This window comes from Callospermophilus lateralis, assembly GCF_048772815.1.
Source record: "Callospermophilus lateralis isolate mCalLat2 chromosome 11 unlocalized genomic scaffold, mCalLat2.hap1 SUPER_11_unloc_1, whole genome shotgun sequence".
NCBI classification, from domain to species: domain Eukaryota; kingdom Metazoa; phylum Chordata; class Mammalia; order Rodentia; family Sciuridae; genus Callospermophilus; species Callospermophilus lateralis.
In genome coordinates this window covers 791,142-809,744 of record NW_027510153.1, presented here as the reverse complement: position 1 = coordinate 809,744, position 18,603 = coordinate 791,142, and the positions used below count along the sequence as shown (strand labels likewise).

The 18,603-nt window shown below is 32.9% G+C and overlaps 1 protein-coding gene across 1 annotated transcript in view; it reads right to left on the bottom strand.

Moving 5' to 3' along the window:
* Positions 1–18,603, bottom strand: part of LOC143385934 (A-kinase anchor protein 9-like) — a 72,864-nt gene that overhangs the window by 20,864 nt on the left and 33,397 nt on the right. Inside the window, exons 9-10 of the mRNA XM_077107896.1 lie at positions 11,201–11,411; positions 9,318–9,480 (exon numbers count right to left, since the gene is read on the bottom strand). Of these exons, the coding sequence (XP_076964011.1) occupies positions 9,318–9,480; positions 11,201–11,411 (374 nt within the window). The remainder of the gene's footprint in view (positions 1–9,317; positions 9,481–11,200; positions 11,412–18,603) is intronic.

The following is an 18,603-nucleotide window of genomic DNA, read 5'->3' as shown; positions in this document are numbered from 1 at the left end:
GAAAACAGAGGTGTTTTGCGGTATGGAGAGCTTAAGAGCTCAGAGATACTGCTCAAAAAACAACAACAACAACAAAAAAATCAGTAAGCTGTGCTGCACAGCATGTGTGTACAGGAGGGAAGCCACCAGCTTTCTTGGCGGCATGCATGGAGGACAGCAGAAAGAACCCTTGTGAAGCAGTGGCTGGGGGGCCTGAAGTTAGGTGAGTCAATTATTGGCAGATCGAAGTCTGGCCCCAAAAATGTGCAAGGCAAACCCATGCTGTGTGATAGAGAGTGTTCCAAAGTGACCGGAGAAAATCAAGCATGGAGGGACATTTACACAGGAGAATACTGATCAAGGAAACCCACCTGGCTTTTCCCTCCCCATCCAATCAGCTACTTGCAGTACTGGCTGGAAGAGAAGTGCCTGACTGTGAATTTGAAAGGACAGGAAAAGAAAGAGATCAAGTTTGGAGACCAAATGACGACCAGGGTTCATGGGGTCTGCAAGCAAAGTTGTGGGCTAAGAACAGATTCCTACATCACATGTGTAGAACCTAAAGGAGATTCCCGAGGTACGGTCTTCCAATGTGGACAGACAATTGCTGAGCCTTGGAGGTGTGATGACTTAAAATCTTCAGACCAATAGGCACACAGTGAAGAGATTGGAACGTACCTAAGCCTACACCTTGGCTCTAGTAGTTCCGCTTCCAGGACTAACACTCTCACCCTAGCAACCCTAACTACCCTGAGGGTAGAGCTAGCATCAAATTCCAGACAACATACCTAACTGCTCAGAAGAGAAGCTGAGAAACTTGAACTGCAATGGAAAAAAGTGTTCAAATTTTCATCCAGATTCCTTTTTTTTCTTCTCTCACATGTCTACCATTTTTGAAACCAAGTATTTTTCATGGATCATTTTATTGAGGACTGGGATTACTGAATAGTACATTACAGTTTTGTTATTATTTTCTTTTAAAAAAATATATATATATTCCCCTCTCATTTATCTGTTTCCTTGTATTCTCTTTCTCACTTTTCTCTTGCTAACACCCAAACTCTATTAAGTCCTCCCTTCATTCTTCCTATAATTTTTTAACTTCTATCTTTTCTGATCCTTTCTCATAAACATCACACCCTACATGACTTTTGTTCTCTCTTTGTCCACCAATGTAAACTGTAAACTTTTTTGCAAACTTAATGTTTATATTGTAGACAATAATTGAACACATCATTTCAGTTTAATGGAATAAAACTGTGGATGCCTTAATAGGAGCTATTTGGTTTAAGGCTGTATATTATTTGTATTGGGTGCAGTTATTATTTGTCTCTTCCATAAAGGCGAGGTACTAGAAATCTTCAGGGACACTATTAATCTACAGGGTAGACACTGTACTGCTTGAAATCCACACTGCTAGAAGGACAGACATAAGAACAACATGAGAAAACAATGGAACAAAGTGGCCCAAACAAACCAAGATGATCCAATAATTAAACCCATAGACAACACAGTAAAAGAAATGTAGAAAAGGAATTTAGAAAGTACATATTAGACTGACCTGGTACATAAAGAATGATATAGGGAATAAAATCAGAGATAAATTTGAGGAGGTAAAAGATCATTGCAGAGGCAGAGATTCTCAGAAAATTACAACAACAACAACAACAACCCCAGAAATCCTCAAAATGAAACAATCAATAAACCAATTAAAAATTCAATGGAAATTATTATCAATAGACTAGACTATTTGGAAGATAGAACCTCAGGCAATGAAGACAAAATATATAATTTTGAAAATAAAGTTGACTACACAGGGAAGATGGTAAGAAACCATGAACAGAACTTCCAAGAATGATGAAATAACAAGAAAAGACCAAATTAAGATTTATCGGGATAGGTGAAGGCATAGAGATACAAACCAAAGGAATGCCCAGTTTTTCAATGAAATAATATGAAAAAATTTCCAAAATCTGAAGAATGAAATGGAAAATCAAATACAAGAGGACCTCAAATGTACAAGATCACAACAGACCCACATCAAGACACATCATTAAAAAAAGGTCAAATATAGAAAATAAGGATTGAATTTTAAAGGCTATGAGAGAAAAAATATCAGATTATATATAGAGGGAAACTAATTAGGATCTCAGGTGATTTTTCAACCCAGACCCTCAAAGCCAGGAGGTCCTGGAATAATATATACCTAGTTCTGAAGAAGATGGATGCCAACCAAGAATTTTATATCTAACAAAATAAAACTTCAGATTTAAACATGAAATAAAAACCTTCCATAATAAAAAAAAGTTAAAAGAATTCATAATTAGAAAATCTGTGCTATAAAACATTATCAACAAAATATTCCATGAAGATGGAAAAAAAAGTCAAAAATCAACAAAGGGAGGAGCCATACAAAAGGAATAATCAATCAAAGGAGAAATTAATTCAAAGAAAAAAGTAGAAATAACCTAAAATGACTGGGAACACAAATCATATCTCAAAAATAATGTTAATGGTCTAAACTAATAAACCCAAAAGACATAGATTGGCAGATTGGATTAAAAAAACAAAACCCAAAAATCTGTTGTCTCCAAGAGACTCACCTCATAAGCAAAGACATCCACACAGTGAAAATGAAAGGACGGGAAAAAACATATCACTCACATGGACTGAGTAAACAAACAGGGGTTTCTATCCCCATGTCAGATAAAGTGTACTTCAAGCCAAAAGTTAATCAGAAGGGACAAAGAAGACATTTCCTACTGCTTAAGGGAATTATACATCAACAAGACATAATACATTAAATATTTATGCCCCAAACAATGGAGCATATACATATATCAAACAAACCCTGCCTCAATTTCAAGAATTACATAAACCATAATACAATAATACTGAGTGACTTTAACAAACCTTTCTCACTACTGGATAGATCGTCAAACAAAAACTAAACAAAAAAACTATAGAACTTATTAATATAGTCAATAATTTATACTTAACAGACATATAAAGAGTATTATATCCATCAACGAATACATGTTCTTCTCAGCAGCATACAGACTCTTCTCTAAAATATGCCACAAAGCAACAATTATGAAATAAAAAAGAGATTATACCCTGCATTCTATCAGATTATAATGGAATGAAATTAGAAATAATTGATACAATAAAAAATAAAAAACTCCAACACCTAGAGACTAACCAATGGATATAAGAAGAAATCAGGGATGAAATTTTTAAAATACTTACCAGAGATAAATGAGAACTAATACAACTTGTCAAAATCTCTGGGACACTATTAAGCTAAATTCATTAAAAGAATGGAAAGTCAATGAGTAAATGACCTAACATAAGACCTCAAAGCCCTAGAAAAAGAAAAACAAATCAACACCAAAAGCAGTAGAAGACAGGAAATAATTAAAATCAGAGCTGAAATAAATGAAATTGAAATAATCGGAACAATTAAAAAATTAACAAAACAAAAATTTGTGTCTTTGAAAAAATAAATAAAATTGATAAACTCAATCGTGCTAATGAAGACAGAAAACTCAAATCACTAAAATTTATAATCACAAAAAATATTACAACAGATACTGTTGAAATACAGTAGAGAATCAGAAGCTATTTTGAAAATTTATACTCCAATAAAAATGAAAAATTTAAAGACATCAACAAATTTCTAGAGACAAATGAGCTACCCAAATGGAATTAGGAGGACATACACAATTTAAACAGATGAATTTCAAGCAATAAAATAGAAGAAGGCATCAAAAGCCAACCATTTAATAACGCCCAGGATGAAAAAGATTCTTACCCAGTACTACAAGACCTTTGATGAATTAATACCAATAAGCCTCAAACTATTTCATGAAACAGAAAAGGAGGGAACTCTCACCTGATATCAAAATCAAAGACACATCAAGGAAAGATAACTTCAGACCAATATCCCTAATGAACATAGATGCAAAACTTCTGTATACAATTCTGGCAACTCACATATAAAAACATTAAAAATATAGTTGTTATGTTTTGGTTGTGAAGTATCCCCCAAAAGTTCACATAAGACAATGCAAGAAGATTCAGAAGAGAAATGACTAACCTGATCAGTGAATTAATCCCCGATAGGAATTAAAAGAAGTGGCAGGGTATGGCTGGAGGAGATGGGAATTGGGGGGATGGCTATGGAGTATACATTTTTTATATGGAGAGTGGAGTCTCTATATGGGGTATATATTTTGTATCTGGAGAGTGAAGTCTCTGACTCTGTTTCCTGATCACTATGTGAACTCCTTCCCTCTGTCACACTCTTCTTCCAGATGTTCTGCCTTACCTCAAAGCCCAAGGGATGGAGCTGGCCTTCTATGGACTAAGATGTCTAAACACGATGAGCCCTCAAATAACACCATGAGTCCTTTTCCTCTCTTAAAATTGTTCTGGTCAGATCTTTTAGTAACAGAAATAAAAAAGCTGACTAAAACAATAGTGCATCATATTCAAGTGGGACTCAAGGTTGGTTCAACATACAGAAATAAATAAATGTAATTCATCACATCAATAGACTTCAAAAAGAATCATATGATCATTTCAATTGGAGCACAAAAAGCATTTGACAAAATAAAGCACCCTTTAATGTTTAAAACACTAGAAAAACTAGGGATAGTAGAAACAAATCTCAATACTGTAAAAGCTATACATGCTAAACCCAAGACCAAAATCATTCTAAATGGAGAAAAACTGAAGGCATTCCATCTACGAACTGTAGTAAGACAAGAATACCCTTTTTTTTTTTTTACCACTTTTATTCGATATAATCCTGGAAACTAGCCAGGGCAAGTAGACAGAAGAAAGAAATTAAAGGGATACGAATAGAAAAAGAACTCAAATTATTACTATTTGCCGACAATATGATTCTATATTTAGAAGACCTAAAAAATCCACCAGAAAACTTCTAGAATTAATGAATGAAATTCAGCAAAGTAGTAGGATATAAAATTAACAACTATACATCAAATGCATTCCTATATATCAGTGATAAAGCCACTGAAAAAGAAATTAGGAAAACTACCCCATTCACAATAGCGTAAAAAAATAAAATAGAATATTTGGAATCAATCTAACAAAAGAGGTGAAAGACCTCTACAGTGAAAACTACAGAAAACTAAAGAAAAAAATTGAAGACCTTAGAAGATGGAAATATCTCCCATATTCTTGGATAGGTAGAATTAACATTGTCAAAATGGCCATACTACCAAAAGCATTATATAGATTTAATGCAATTCCTATTAAAATTCCAATGACATTCTTTGTAAAACTAGAAAAAGCAATCATGAAATTCGTTTGGAAAAAAGAGACCCAGAATAGCCAAAACAATCCTTAGGAAGAAAAGTGAAGCAAGAGGCATCATAATACCAGAACTTAAATTATACTACAGAGCCATAACAGCAACAACAAAAAACAATGGGTGACACTGGCACCAAAACAGACACATAGACCAATGATACAGAATAGAAGACATAGAGACAAACCCATATAAATACAGTTATCTCATACTAGACAAAGGTAACAAAAAAACTCACTGGAGAAAAGATAGCCTATTCAACAAATGGTGCTGGGAAAACTGAAAATCCACATGAAGCAAAATGAAATTAAACCTCTATCTCTAATCTTGCACAAAACTCAACTCAAAGTGGATCAAGGATTTAGGCACTAGAACAGAGACCATGCATTTAACAGAAGAAAAAGTAGGTCCAAACTCTACCATCACAGCTTAGGAACTGACCTCCTTAACAAGATTTCTAGAGCACAAGAACTATAAGCAAGAATCAATAAAAAGATTCAAACTAAAATGGTTCTTCACATCAAACAATCAATAACATGAAGAATGCCTACCGAATGGGAGAAAACCTTTACCACACATACACCTCAGAGCATTAATCCCCAGGATATATAAAAAACTCAAGAAACTTAACAACAGGGGCTGGGGTTGTGGCTCAGTGGTAGAGTGCTTGCCTGGCATGTGTGAGGGACCTAGGGGGGTTTGATTCTCAGCACCACATAAAAAAAAATTAAAAAACAATAAAAAGACCAGAAAAACAAACCAATCAATAAATGGGCTAAGGAACTGAACAGACACTTCACAGAAGACATACAATTGATCAACAAATATGTGAAAATACATTCAACATCTCTAGCAATTAGAGAAATGCAAATCAAAACTCCAATGAGATTCTATCTCACTCCAGTTAGAATGGCAACTATCAAGAATACGAGCAACAGGCCTAGGGACATAGCTCACTTGGTAGACTGCTTGCCTCACATGACCAAGGCCCTAGTTCATTACTAAGCACCACAAAAAAAGAAAAAGAAAAAATATGCAACAATAAATGTTGGCAAGCATGTGGGGGTAAAGGTACACTCATACATTGCTGGTGGGACTGCAAATTGATGCAACTACTATAGAAAGCCGCATGGAGATTCATAAGAAAATGTGGAATGGAGCCACCATTTGACCCAGTTATCCCACTCCTAGGTTTATACTCAAAGGGCTTTAAATCAGCATAATACAGTGATGCAGCCACATCATGTTTATAGCAGCTAAATTCACAATAGCTAAACTACGGAACCAACCCAGGTGTCCTTCAACAGATGAATGGATAAAGAAAGTGTGATATATATCTTCCCAATGAAGTATTACTCAGCCTTAAAGAAGAATGAAATTATGGCATTTGGTGGCAAATGGATGGACCTGGAAAATATCATGCTAAGCTAAATAAGCCAATCCCAAAGAACCAAAGACTGAATATTTTGTCTGATATGCAGATACTAATTCACAATGGGTTGGGGGGGTAGGGAAGAATAAACATATTTTGGATTAGACAAAGGGCAATGAGGGGAGGGGAGGGGAGGGTTATGAGGGAAGAAAGGATAGTAGAATGAATCAGAAATTATTACCCCAGGTACATATATGATTACATCACATATTCTACATCATGCACAACCAAAGAATGAGAAGTTATACTTCATTTATGTATGATATGTCAAAATGCATCCTACTGTCTTAGATAACTAGTTAGAAGAAAAAAAATTGTTAGAACTAAAAAATAATAATTAGTTATTGAAACTACATATATAGAAATAATAGTTCATTAAAATTGATTTGTCTAACATTACCCAACTGGTATGTGGTAGATCTGAACATGAGTTATTTTAAATAAAAACAGTAGTTCTGAAAAAAAAAGAAGAGGGATGAGGATGTGGCTTGATGGTAAAGAGCCCCTGAATTCAATCCCTGATACAAAAAAAAAATTATATATATATATATATATATATATATATATATATATATATATATATATATAAATATATGTGTGTGTGCATGTATGTATGTATATATATAAAGATATACCTAAGATATATTACTGAGTTAAAAAAGCTTGTAAATTCTCACTTGCATTAAAAGCCTGTTTTAACATATATGTCTATATAAATAGGAAAATGTCTGAAAGAATACATATCAAAAGTAACAATGATTGCTTATATTGGAAATGAAGTGTGGCAACAGGAAAGAGAAGGTTCTTAACTTACAGTTAGTTTAATTTTAACTTACAATCAGTTTAATTTTAATTTTATCTACCCACATATCTTTTGGTATGTATGTCCGAATTCTTTATTGTTATATAAGCATTCACTACTTTGTAACAATGTTTTCTTAAAATGTCTAATCTTATAACAATAAGGCAAGATTAGTATTTAGAAATCATGTGGATTTAGAATACATCAGTGACTTAAATAGACAACGATAAGCTTAAATTCCTAGGCTGGGGTTGTGGCTCAGTGGTAAAGTACTTGCCTAGTGTGTATGAGGCACTGGGTTCAATTCTTAGCACTGCATGTAAATAAATAAATAAATAAAATAACAACTAATAAAAATGTTTTTTAAAAAGGCTTAAATTCCTTAATTGAAAACAAACAAAATGAAACAATATTTCCTCTAAATTTATATATATTTGGATACATAAATTACATACATACATTATTTATATACACATATACATGCACACACACAATGATTATAATGTATTTGTACATATAAAACAAACAATTTTAAGAAAAAATGAAGTACAAAAGTAAGACACAGACTCATTGGGGACGATTTTAATTTATGTAAGAACATGACATCTAAGTAAAGATCCAAAGGAGATGAGGGTATGGGCATACAAATACCTGCAGAATAATCATTCTAGGTAGAAGAGAAAGCCAATCAATCCCTAAAGCAGAAGCGTACTGATATGTGATATAATTGAGGATCACAGTGGGGATGTATGAGGTTTTTTTTTTTAATCTTTTAAAATTGTTTTTAGTTGTCAATGGACCTTTACTTTATTTATTTAAATGTGGTGCTGAGAATTAAACCCAGGACCTCACACAAGCCAGGCAAGCGCTTTACCGCTGAGCTCCAACCCCAACCCCATGGGATTATATGGTTTGAGAACAGTAAGTGATAAGAAAGTCAGTAGGAAATGAAAGTCAAAGATGTCATGGTCCTCAGGACTAGTGAGACTGTAAAGAGCAGAAGAGGATTAGAGTAACATGATGTAACTGAAATTATAAAAGCAAAGGTTCTGGCACTTGTGTTGACTATATAGAGAATAGACTGTAAACAGAAGTTGAGTAATCCAGGTGAAACACAAAACAATGGCAGGGACCAGTGGAGCAGTAAGGAGTGGCACAGTTGTGATGTACTTTGAAGGTTAAAAAAAACAAGATTTTTTCATAGAATGGCAGAGAGTTATGACAGAAAGGAGTCATGATGGATGAAGATGGCTACAGAAGGAGCAAATTTTAGAAGATCCTGATCCAAGAAAACATACATAGTGGTAATTGAAGATCATTTCTTCTCTCCTCATAGATCAGGGTTCTATTTGGGACATGATGAATTTGAGCATTAGACAATCAAATGGAGTATATTCAAGTAATAGTGGAATGATCATACTTAGACTATTTAAGTACTCACCACATCAACATATCAAAGCCTAGGCATAGAATAAACAAGTAAATGTCTACTACCTGACCTATTTTAATTCAGAAAATAGATTAATAATAACATCTTTATAAAAGTATAAGTAAAATTCCTATAATAAAATGTCTTTGGTTTATACCAACATTTATTTCACACATTTCAAATACAGAATTATCTCCTGCTCTTATTTCTTAAAAAATGTTACATCCTATCTCTTTGTTAAAGTTATATTTTATTCTTAAAATAACCATTCCAGATGATACTATCATTGTTACTAAGCTATAAATACTGCTGAATGAAGTTTTAAGTAAATAGATACCTTGGGTCCACCGTGGCCTCACTAATGGCTTGAAGCTTCTCCTGCAGAGAATAAATTTCTGCCCTATGATTTTCTTCAGTTTCTTTCAATTGTTTGCGCAAAAAGCATATGAAGTTTTCTAATTCTTGAATTTGTTCTTCAAGTTGTTTAATTTTTTTGGTATCTTTCAGAGAAGATAACAGGAAGAGAAGACAATACACATTTCAATACAAACTTCTCAGTGAAATAACAATCATTTTATTTCAATGTATAAAAATATTTATTCTTTGAAAAATGTTTTGAGTGAAACTCAGGTTTTAATTTGACTCATTCTGACTGATGAAAACAAGAAAACAGTGTGATTCAAGATCATTTCTCCTATCCTTATGGTATAGTATCTCTAAATTCAACAATTTTATATCTTTAAAACAATTCAGAAACATGAAGCAAAAGAAGTGTTGAAAAGGGACCACAGGAGAGTAGTTAACACCTTTCACTTTCCTCTTTTATTTTTATTTCTTAAAAATGCTGATAATTAATCACTAAACTAACTTTTTTTGCCAATTAAATGAGCCATTAGTTAACATGCAATTTGGGAAATAGTGGACAGACTACCTCAAGAAGATATCAATTTAAAAAAATACAAACTTAAAATATTACTATATTCAAAGAACCCCTGAAGTGAAAAAGCATGGTATTATCTGATATGCTTGAAATTCTATTCTGTTCACCAAAGCAATTACAATAATAAAACTCATTCCTAAAAGCAAAAGTGAAGGCCTAGAGATACCTTGAACACAAGAAGTCTAGTTAACTGGCCAAATAATCATGAAAGAAAAACATTAACTGTGACTAATTGTTTATGGTTCATTGTATGGTCCCTTAACACTGTTACTTCCCATTATGCCATCTTGGTCTTTTAACTCACTCTCTAGTTTCCCCTGATAACTCATTCTTGTCCTTGACCTCTTGTCCTTGACATTCATGCTGATTATAAATCTTTACCTCATAATTAAATTTTTCTCCCAGGTTTCAGACTTCTATTTTCATCTAACTCCTATATATTTTTTCAAAGTCAATAAGTATTCTATTCTTAACTCAATATATTTAAAACTGAATTATTATTTTTTTCACAAATTGGTTCCTTTCTATGACTAGAACCATACTCTAGTTTCTTAAGCTAGAAACTTGGGTATCATTCTTAGTTTCTGCTAACATTAACGACAAACTAGAACCAAACTCTAAGTGTTGAACTTAACTTTCTATCATACTCAATTCAATCTGGCTGGTCTTCCCATCAATAATTTCATCCCTTCCAACTGATCCTAATGGTATCAACTTAAAATAAAAATCTTATTGTTACTCCCACTATTTAAAATCCTGCTGTAGGTCTTATCACCAATAGCATAAAACATAAACATGTTTCATCAGAGTACATAAAACATTTCCTGATCAAGCTCCTTCTAATCTCTCCAGTTTTATCTAGCTAACACAACCTGAACTCCCAGTTCTCCCAAAAGGATGCAATCTTAGATAGAGCTCAATGCTTAAGACTCCATAGCCTTCCCCAAATTTCCAACCCAGTTACTCCTACCCATACCCTCATCCTACTCATCTCCCCAGGAAAGACAAAACTCTTTTTTCTCCCTCCATTCTTTACATTTCAGAAATTTTCAGTGTATTTTATATATGCTTTCCCAATGGATTATAATTTCCTATGGGAAAATGACTCAGTAATTTTAGTTTTCTCTAGCACTTGAATGAATATCCAATGTTTATATGAACAAATAAGAATAGGGCTTAGATACACAAGTCACCTTCCCCTGTGAGTTCTAAGGACAGAATTATGAAATGGAGGACTCTAAGTGATGCTTCATGGTAATTATAAGTCAGAAACTATTTACCTGTTTGTGTTTTTACATTCTGTAGTTCTAACTGGTATATTTTCTGAAGCTCCTTGATCTTTTCCTCTTGAGTAGAAATAAGCTCCTCTTTAAGATTGCAAAGAGCTTTATCTTTTTCATTTTCCATATATTCACGAACCTGATCCACGTCAGCTGAATAAACCACTGAAAGGCATATGCACTGAGCTTCCATCTGTAGCCTTAAATCATTCTGAAAGTGAATATATATTAGAAAAATTTAAAATAATTTACTATAAAATAATTTGCTTTTTGCATATACTAAAACAAGAGGAGAAATAATTTATAGTTTAAAACTTCATAAGAGAACCAATGACATTTTTTCTTCATTCTTCATTCAATTATACTTAGCTACTTCTTTTTTCAAGGAGAGTAGTATTATTACCTCAATTTTAGAGCAAATTCTGATATTTGGTATAGCTTATGATTTGTCCATATTGGAGAGTCTTTATTCTGACTGTCTGGGAATGCTCCCTACAGGAACAAGTTGTCTCTGCAGGAAACAGCCTAGAGCCTCAACATTTTAGGATATTTAAAGGCGAAAACCACATCCAGATTGACTTGGCAACCAGCAAGCAAGCAAGCAAGAAGTAGTACAGAAGCTGAATAAAGCCATTAGCGAAACAATGCAATGTCTTAATCAAATTTTCATTTCATTCATTTCTCCTGGGATTTTTTCATAATCATAATCAAAAGAGAAGTGGATTAAAGTGACCCTAGTTGAATACAAATTAAAGAATGGCTACTAACATCTAATCAATTATTCCCCAGAAAGGTACACTGCCCAAGGAAAGTGGGAACAAAAGAGAACAATTTTACATTGTGCAAGAATTGCTATTCTGTATTGCAAGTAGGCTATGCTAGGCAATTAGTAATGTGGTACAGTGATGGGACTTTCCTATGGGAGAAGCTCTTCTTACGTAATATGGAGTCTCAGGGTAAAATGAAGTCTGTTTGGTCATTGCTTATATAGCCTGGCCTATAACATTCCCCACTGGTATGGAACTAATCAAATCATTAATTAATCATCATTGGTTTACAGCTACTGTAGTGAGTATGGAGGACCATCAGTTTTACAGAATGTATTTTTTGTTTTATATATCTTATTAAATAAACAGGTAAAGATGCAGGGTCCAATTAAAAACCCTAAGAGGACTAACAGCAATGGATCGGCTACAGCTGTGTAAGAGTAGTTAGCCAAGGAGACCAGGAGAACAAATTTTCATACCAATTTCTCTCATGTTGTCTTGGCTCTTCCTTATCTTTCTTTTTATTTTCAAATAATATTTTATTTTCATGGCACTGGGAATTGAACCCAGGGATGCTCTCTACCTGTGAGCTACATTTCCAGCCCCTTTTTTTTCAGTATTTTCATTTTTATGTGGTACTGAGGATTGAACCCAGTGCTTCACATATGTGAGACAAACGCTCTGCCACTGACCCACAATCCCAACCCCAGCCCTTTTTGAGGCAAGGTCTCAACAAGTTGCCAAGGTTGGTCTTGAACTTAGAACCCTCCTCTGCCTTAGCCTCCCAAATAGCTGGAATTACAGGCATGCACCACCATGCCTGGATTTAAAATATTATCTTAAATATGGAAAAATGCAAGCAATAAACTCAAAACCCAAATTAACAAGTACTATAACACTTTCTCTATATTTTTCATTCCCTGTACTCCCCATAAACTTCTATGTTCTCATCACTCCTTTCTCACAGGCAACCATAATCATAGTTTGGTACAAATCCAGTCCAATTCTTACATTATCACTTCTCATTACAATACATTTTGCATTCTCAATGCACTGTATATTTTGTATTTTTATGGACTTACACAAATGATATTAATTTTACAAATTTATTTTCTCATTCAATATGTCTCTGGTATTATTCCATGTAGGTAATGGGGGGTTTAAAGTCCAGTACCACAAACAAACAAAAAATAAACAGCATGAAGGCAACAGGTTAATTCATTTTAACTGTGGTATTATGACTATACCAAAATTTGTCCATTTCCTTTCAGGAGATAAATTGGTTTATTCCTAATTTTTGGATAAATGTGCTAATTTCTTTCTAATTAGTGGTTCTCAAATGTAACATGCATCAGAATCACTTGGAATGCTTATTAAAACAGGTTACTTTAGGAACCTAACCCCATCCCCACAGTTTCTGATTCAGGAGAGGTCAAAGAGCTTTGAATTCTAACCCGTTACCAAGTAATGCTGTGCTTCTGGTCAGGAACCCCACTTTGAGAACTACTTAGAAATATAACTGCTAGGTCACAGATAGTGCATTTTTAACTGTGCTAGATTTGATCAAATTATTTTTATATAACAGTACTAATTTACAATGCTACCAGAAGGTTGAGTACTTATATACTCACATCCTCACCATTCTTTATATCAGACTAACTTCACCAACCTAAATGGGTATAAAATGTTATTTTATTTTTACACTGAATAGTAAGGTTGAAAGAATATTTTCATGTTTATTAGATACTTTGATTTCCTATTCAGGCACATGTCTTTCACATCTTTTGCCCATTATTATTTTGTTTTTGGAACTCTTGTTACATTAATTGTTCTTTCTATATTCTTGATAGCTTTTGTTTGCAACTTACATTCATGGCAAATATGTAGTCCCAGTCCTCAAATCTGTTTTACATCATTGTTTTTAAAAGATACAATAAAAATTTTAAATGTTTTCCCATGTTTTGTCTTTATTAAAAGTTTTCCCTATATTAAGATTCTATTTTCTTCTTATGTGTACATTTTTAACCAACCTGATTTTTCCCCTAAAGTGACAATGATCTAATTCCCTAACTTCTAACCTCTAGTATCAAAAGTCAATTGTGCTCAAAACAACTTTGTTTTTTTCCTCCCAAACAATTTTGAATACTCTAAGCTTCTGCTAATTTGGTTTATTTTTTGATTTCCTCTGTCTCTGCTCAAATATCATCTCACCAAAGTAGTCTTCCTTGACCTACCCTATGCAAAAAAAGCCCTACACTTAGGGAGATCTTCTTATCATACTGTAATTTTATTCATAGCACTTAAGACCACCAGAAATATTTGTCTGTATTTTCTAATGTTCATTTAAACCCTAAAAAGTAAACTTTATTCTTCCTTGACCATTTTCATTCACTGTTAAATTATGAATGACTTGAACAGTGCCTGGAATGTAGTAGAGATTCACTAAGTGATTCATTGACTTGTAGGGCCTTCTTGCTAAATTTTTACAAGATACAGATCTGTTCTGGGCTTTTCATTATATTCTACTGATCTACTTAACCATCCTGGCATTAAACCATATTGTTTATAATGATTTTGTAATAAGTTTTGATAACAAATACATACTTTTTAAGATTGTCTTGAGTATTCTTGGCTATTTACTCTTCTATATCAATTTTAGAATCAGTATTCCACATTCATTAAGAAACCTTATTGTAATTTTGACTAGAACTATTAATTAGGAGAGAACTGATATTTTTCTTTGTATCTTTCCATTATGGATATGATATGTATTAGCACACAGTCAGGTCTTTGTGTCTTCAATATTTTATAACTTTCTTAACAAAAACTCAAAACATCTTAGTATCTTGGGTTTAAAGTTTTGCCTGATCTGTTCATATTTTTTCTCATTTCCTATTCTTGTCATATTGCAAGAACTGGAGAAGCATTCACTAAGAACTACAAAACCATGTTGCAATAGTAATGTTGACAAGGGGTATGTATCCTAGTCCTATACTTGATTCTAATGGAAATGCTTCTAAATTTCACCATCAGAAATATAATCTGTCAACATTTTGATGAAAATCAGCATCATGACTAGAAAATTTCCGTGCTATTCCTGATTTCCTAAAGCTTTTTTTTAACTTATAAATGGGTTGTCAATTTTTTTATGTATTTTTTTCTGAGATGCACTAAAATAATCATGGATTTTGTCTTGCTACATAAAAATGTAGAGATTACAGTCACAGATTTTTTTTTTCAAATGTTTAACTATTTGTCCACTCTTGGTATAACTTGCTAATATTTTATTTGGAATTTCTGCAACTACACTTACAAGTTAGATTACTCTACAATTTTATTTTCTTTACAATTCCTATCAGGACTTCATATTAATATTGGCCTTCTAAGGTGAACTGGGTGGTTTTTCTTTCTTCAGTTTTTCTTCTTTCCTTTGTTTTTCCATTCTCTCTTTAATCCTACTTTAGTGGACAATTACACTTTTGTTCTTGGAGAGTTAATAACAATTACTTGTAAAATGATCTTAAGTCTAGCATTTTGGTTTGAGATGAGGCAAAAGGGAAAACTTCTGACAACTACTTCAACTCTTTAATGATTACTGACTTATTCATTTCTATTTAATGGTTATTTGAACTTATTCATTTCTATTTGCATTAGTTCTGGTAGTTTATATTCTTCCAGAACACCATCTAGAGTTTGCTTATATTTTCAAATCTATTGGCAGAGATTATTTGTAGCATTTTTTATGACTTTTAAAATTTCTTGTGGTACCTGTACTTATGTCCTTATTTCATTCTTGATTTTGCTTATGTGTTTTTCCCCCCTTGGTCATATTTTCGGAGATCTAATACCTGTAAATAATCTTTTCAAATAATAAACCTCCAAAGTTCTTGAAAAATTTTCCCACTTGTTTATTACAAGTTCTCTTATTTTTGCTCTTTATTTCCTTCCTTCTACTTCCTTTGAATGTGGATATTCTTGACACTTTTCTATGCTGTTTAATACTTAACTCATTTCAATATCTCATTTATTAAATTGATAGTATTCTAATTTTATTTATATTGGTCTTACACATTTTTTGGCTAATTTTGACATTTATTTTACATTAGGATTTTTGGTTTCTTTGCTTAGATTATTTTTCTCAATTTCTTAATTACACCTGTGAATTATCTACTTCTATTTATGCCATGTATCTTTTTATCTTTGGAATGGTTAGGGCTTATAGAACAATGCTAAATAGCAAGCGACAAAAGCTATTCTGATTTTCATTCTAACATGAAGGCCTATCCTGATTCACAGCTGATTCTTGATAAAGCGGCTTTGTTTATTTCCCCTATTCACCCCTCATTCATCCATTTGTAAAACATTATTAACTGCTGATCATGTGCAAAACATTATTCTAGGTACTAGGGATATAGTAGCTGTCTATATAGCCTATATAGTAGTGTCTCTTCACTCACAGAACTGATATTATGATTTCTCTTGAGGTTTCTAAGTTCCAGTAGATGTTTCTAAGCTCAGTATCTCTTCCAATACCAATAATTACCTCCAATTTTAAACACACACACTTGAATTTATGGCTTCTCTCAGCATCAATAACTAGCCAATATCTATAATGTTCCTGCCACTCCTTATTTCTTGCATCCCAATGTTGAAAAGACTCTTTGATAATATGGAATTATACTCCAAAACTATTCATTTCTTTCTTTTCAGTTAAAAAATTATTTTTTTCTTTTTCTTTTTTCTTTTTTGGTACTGGGGATTGAACTCAGGGCACTCGACCACTGAACCACATCTCATCCTTATTTTGTATTTTATTTAGAGAGAGGGTCTCACTGAGTTGCTTACTGCCGCACTGTTGCCGAGGATGGCTTTGAACTCACTAGCCTCCTGCCTCAGCCTCCCTCAGCTGGGATTATAGGCGTTTGCCACTGCAGCTGGCCAGTTAAAAATTTTTAACAGCCACATTTATTTTGGTTTCAGTGAGATATATCTGCTCTAATTACTAAGTTTAATACTGAGAGTAGGAGTATTTTGTTGCATCTGCAGTATTTCAGACAAGTAAACAGATTCACTATGTAAGTCACCGCTCAATTTCTTCTGTGAGCTTCCCTCCACCTGCATAAATACCTTACTCCCCCCTCTATATCAATGATGGGGTTTATTTTAATAATGATAAATGGGAGCAATTTACAGACTTGCTTTTCTTCACTTTGTTTAGTTAATTTCAAGGAGAGAGTATCTAAATACCATTGCAAGTATCTTCAATACAGAAACAAAATTCCTATTAAGAAAATTTCACCAATTTGACAAATGTGCTTCAAATTCAGGTCTTCTTCGAATAATGCTTTTTAATAAAATTTAAATTATGTCTGACATTTTTTAGGAGTAATTACCACCATTTATAGTTTTAAAAACAATTTGCAATATTTAACATAGCAAAAGTAGTTAAGCAATTTGAATTTCATGGGTCTATTCAAGTTATTAAAAACGTAAAGTATGACCACATTTGATAAGATCATCAACATGAACATGTCATTAGAAATAAAAACAGAAAACTTTCCAATGACTTCCTATTGTACTTAGGGATAAAAATCTAAACTTACAAAGTCTATAAGGCTCCCTATGATTTTCTTCCTTCTTCAAACTCTTTCCAAACTCAACTACATAGGCCTTCAATTCGGTTCCTCAAATTTACTCATGGTACAACTGCTCTAATTTCCATAATGCAGCCTCTTCCCTCTCATTCGAATCTCAGTTCAAGTGTTAATTCCTCCAATCTCCAGACCACCACCCACCCCCACCCATCATTCTCAATTTTTTTGTGAGCTTCCCTGTTTTATTTTATCATGATATCATGTTTTATTTCTTCATAGACTGTTAACAATATTTCTGTCTTATTTTCTCATTTATTACCTGTCTTCCTCACTGAAATATATACTCCTTAACTTCTTCTCTCTTTCAACACTAAACTCTTATATCTGCAAAAGATATTTATAACCTAAGTTTTAGAAACACATAAGTTTATTTAGCAGGCTACAGTTGTGGCTCAGTGGTAGAGAGCTTGACTAGCATGTGTGAAGCACTGGGTTAAATCCTCAGCACCATATTATAAAAAAATAAAATAAAGGTAAAATGTCCATCTACAGCTAAAAGTTGTTTTTAATTATAAAAAGTTTATTTAGCATTATCATACTGAAGATACACATCAGACTTTTCTGTTATTTCTAATATGAATAGCTGACATAAAAGAAAATAACCTATTATTTTATGTGTTTTATTTCTTTAGCTGTACAGAGAATTAATACTATTTTTTTCCTCCTCAGGTATAAGACTCAAAAAACTCTAGGGCTTAAGTGTTTTTCTTGCACAAAGGAAAAAGAATTTATAACTATTGAACAACTGCATAAGGTTCTAAAACACTCAAAAGAGTTTGTTTACAATTGTGGAACCTTGAAAAAGACCAGTATGAAATAAAAACTCTAAAAGTCTTTGAAATTGCAACAAAATACTAAGTTATAAAATCAATAACTTTTGTAAAGTTGAGATTCTAAACAATATTATTTAAACTATTGTCTTTACAAAGAAAATATTGCTTTAATTTCTGAGCAGAATACATAATAGATTAGCTAAAAGAAA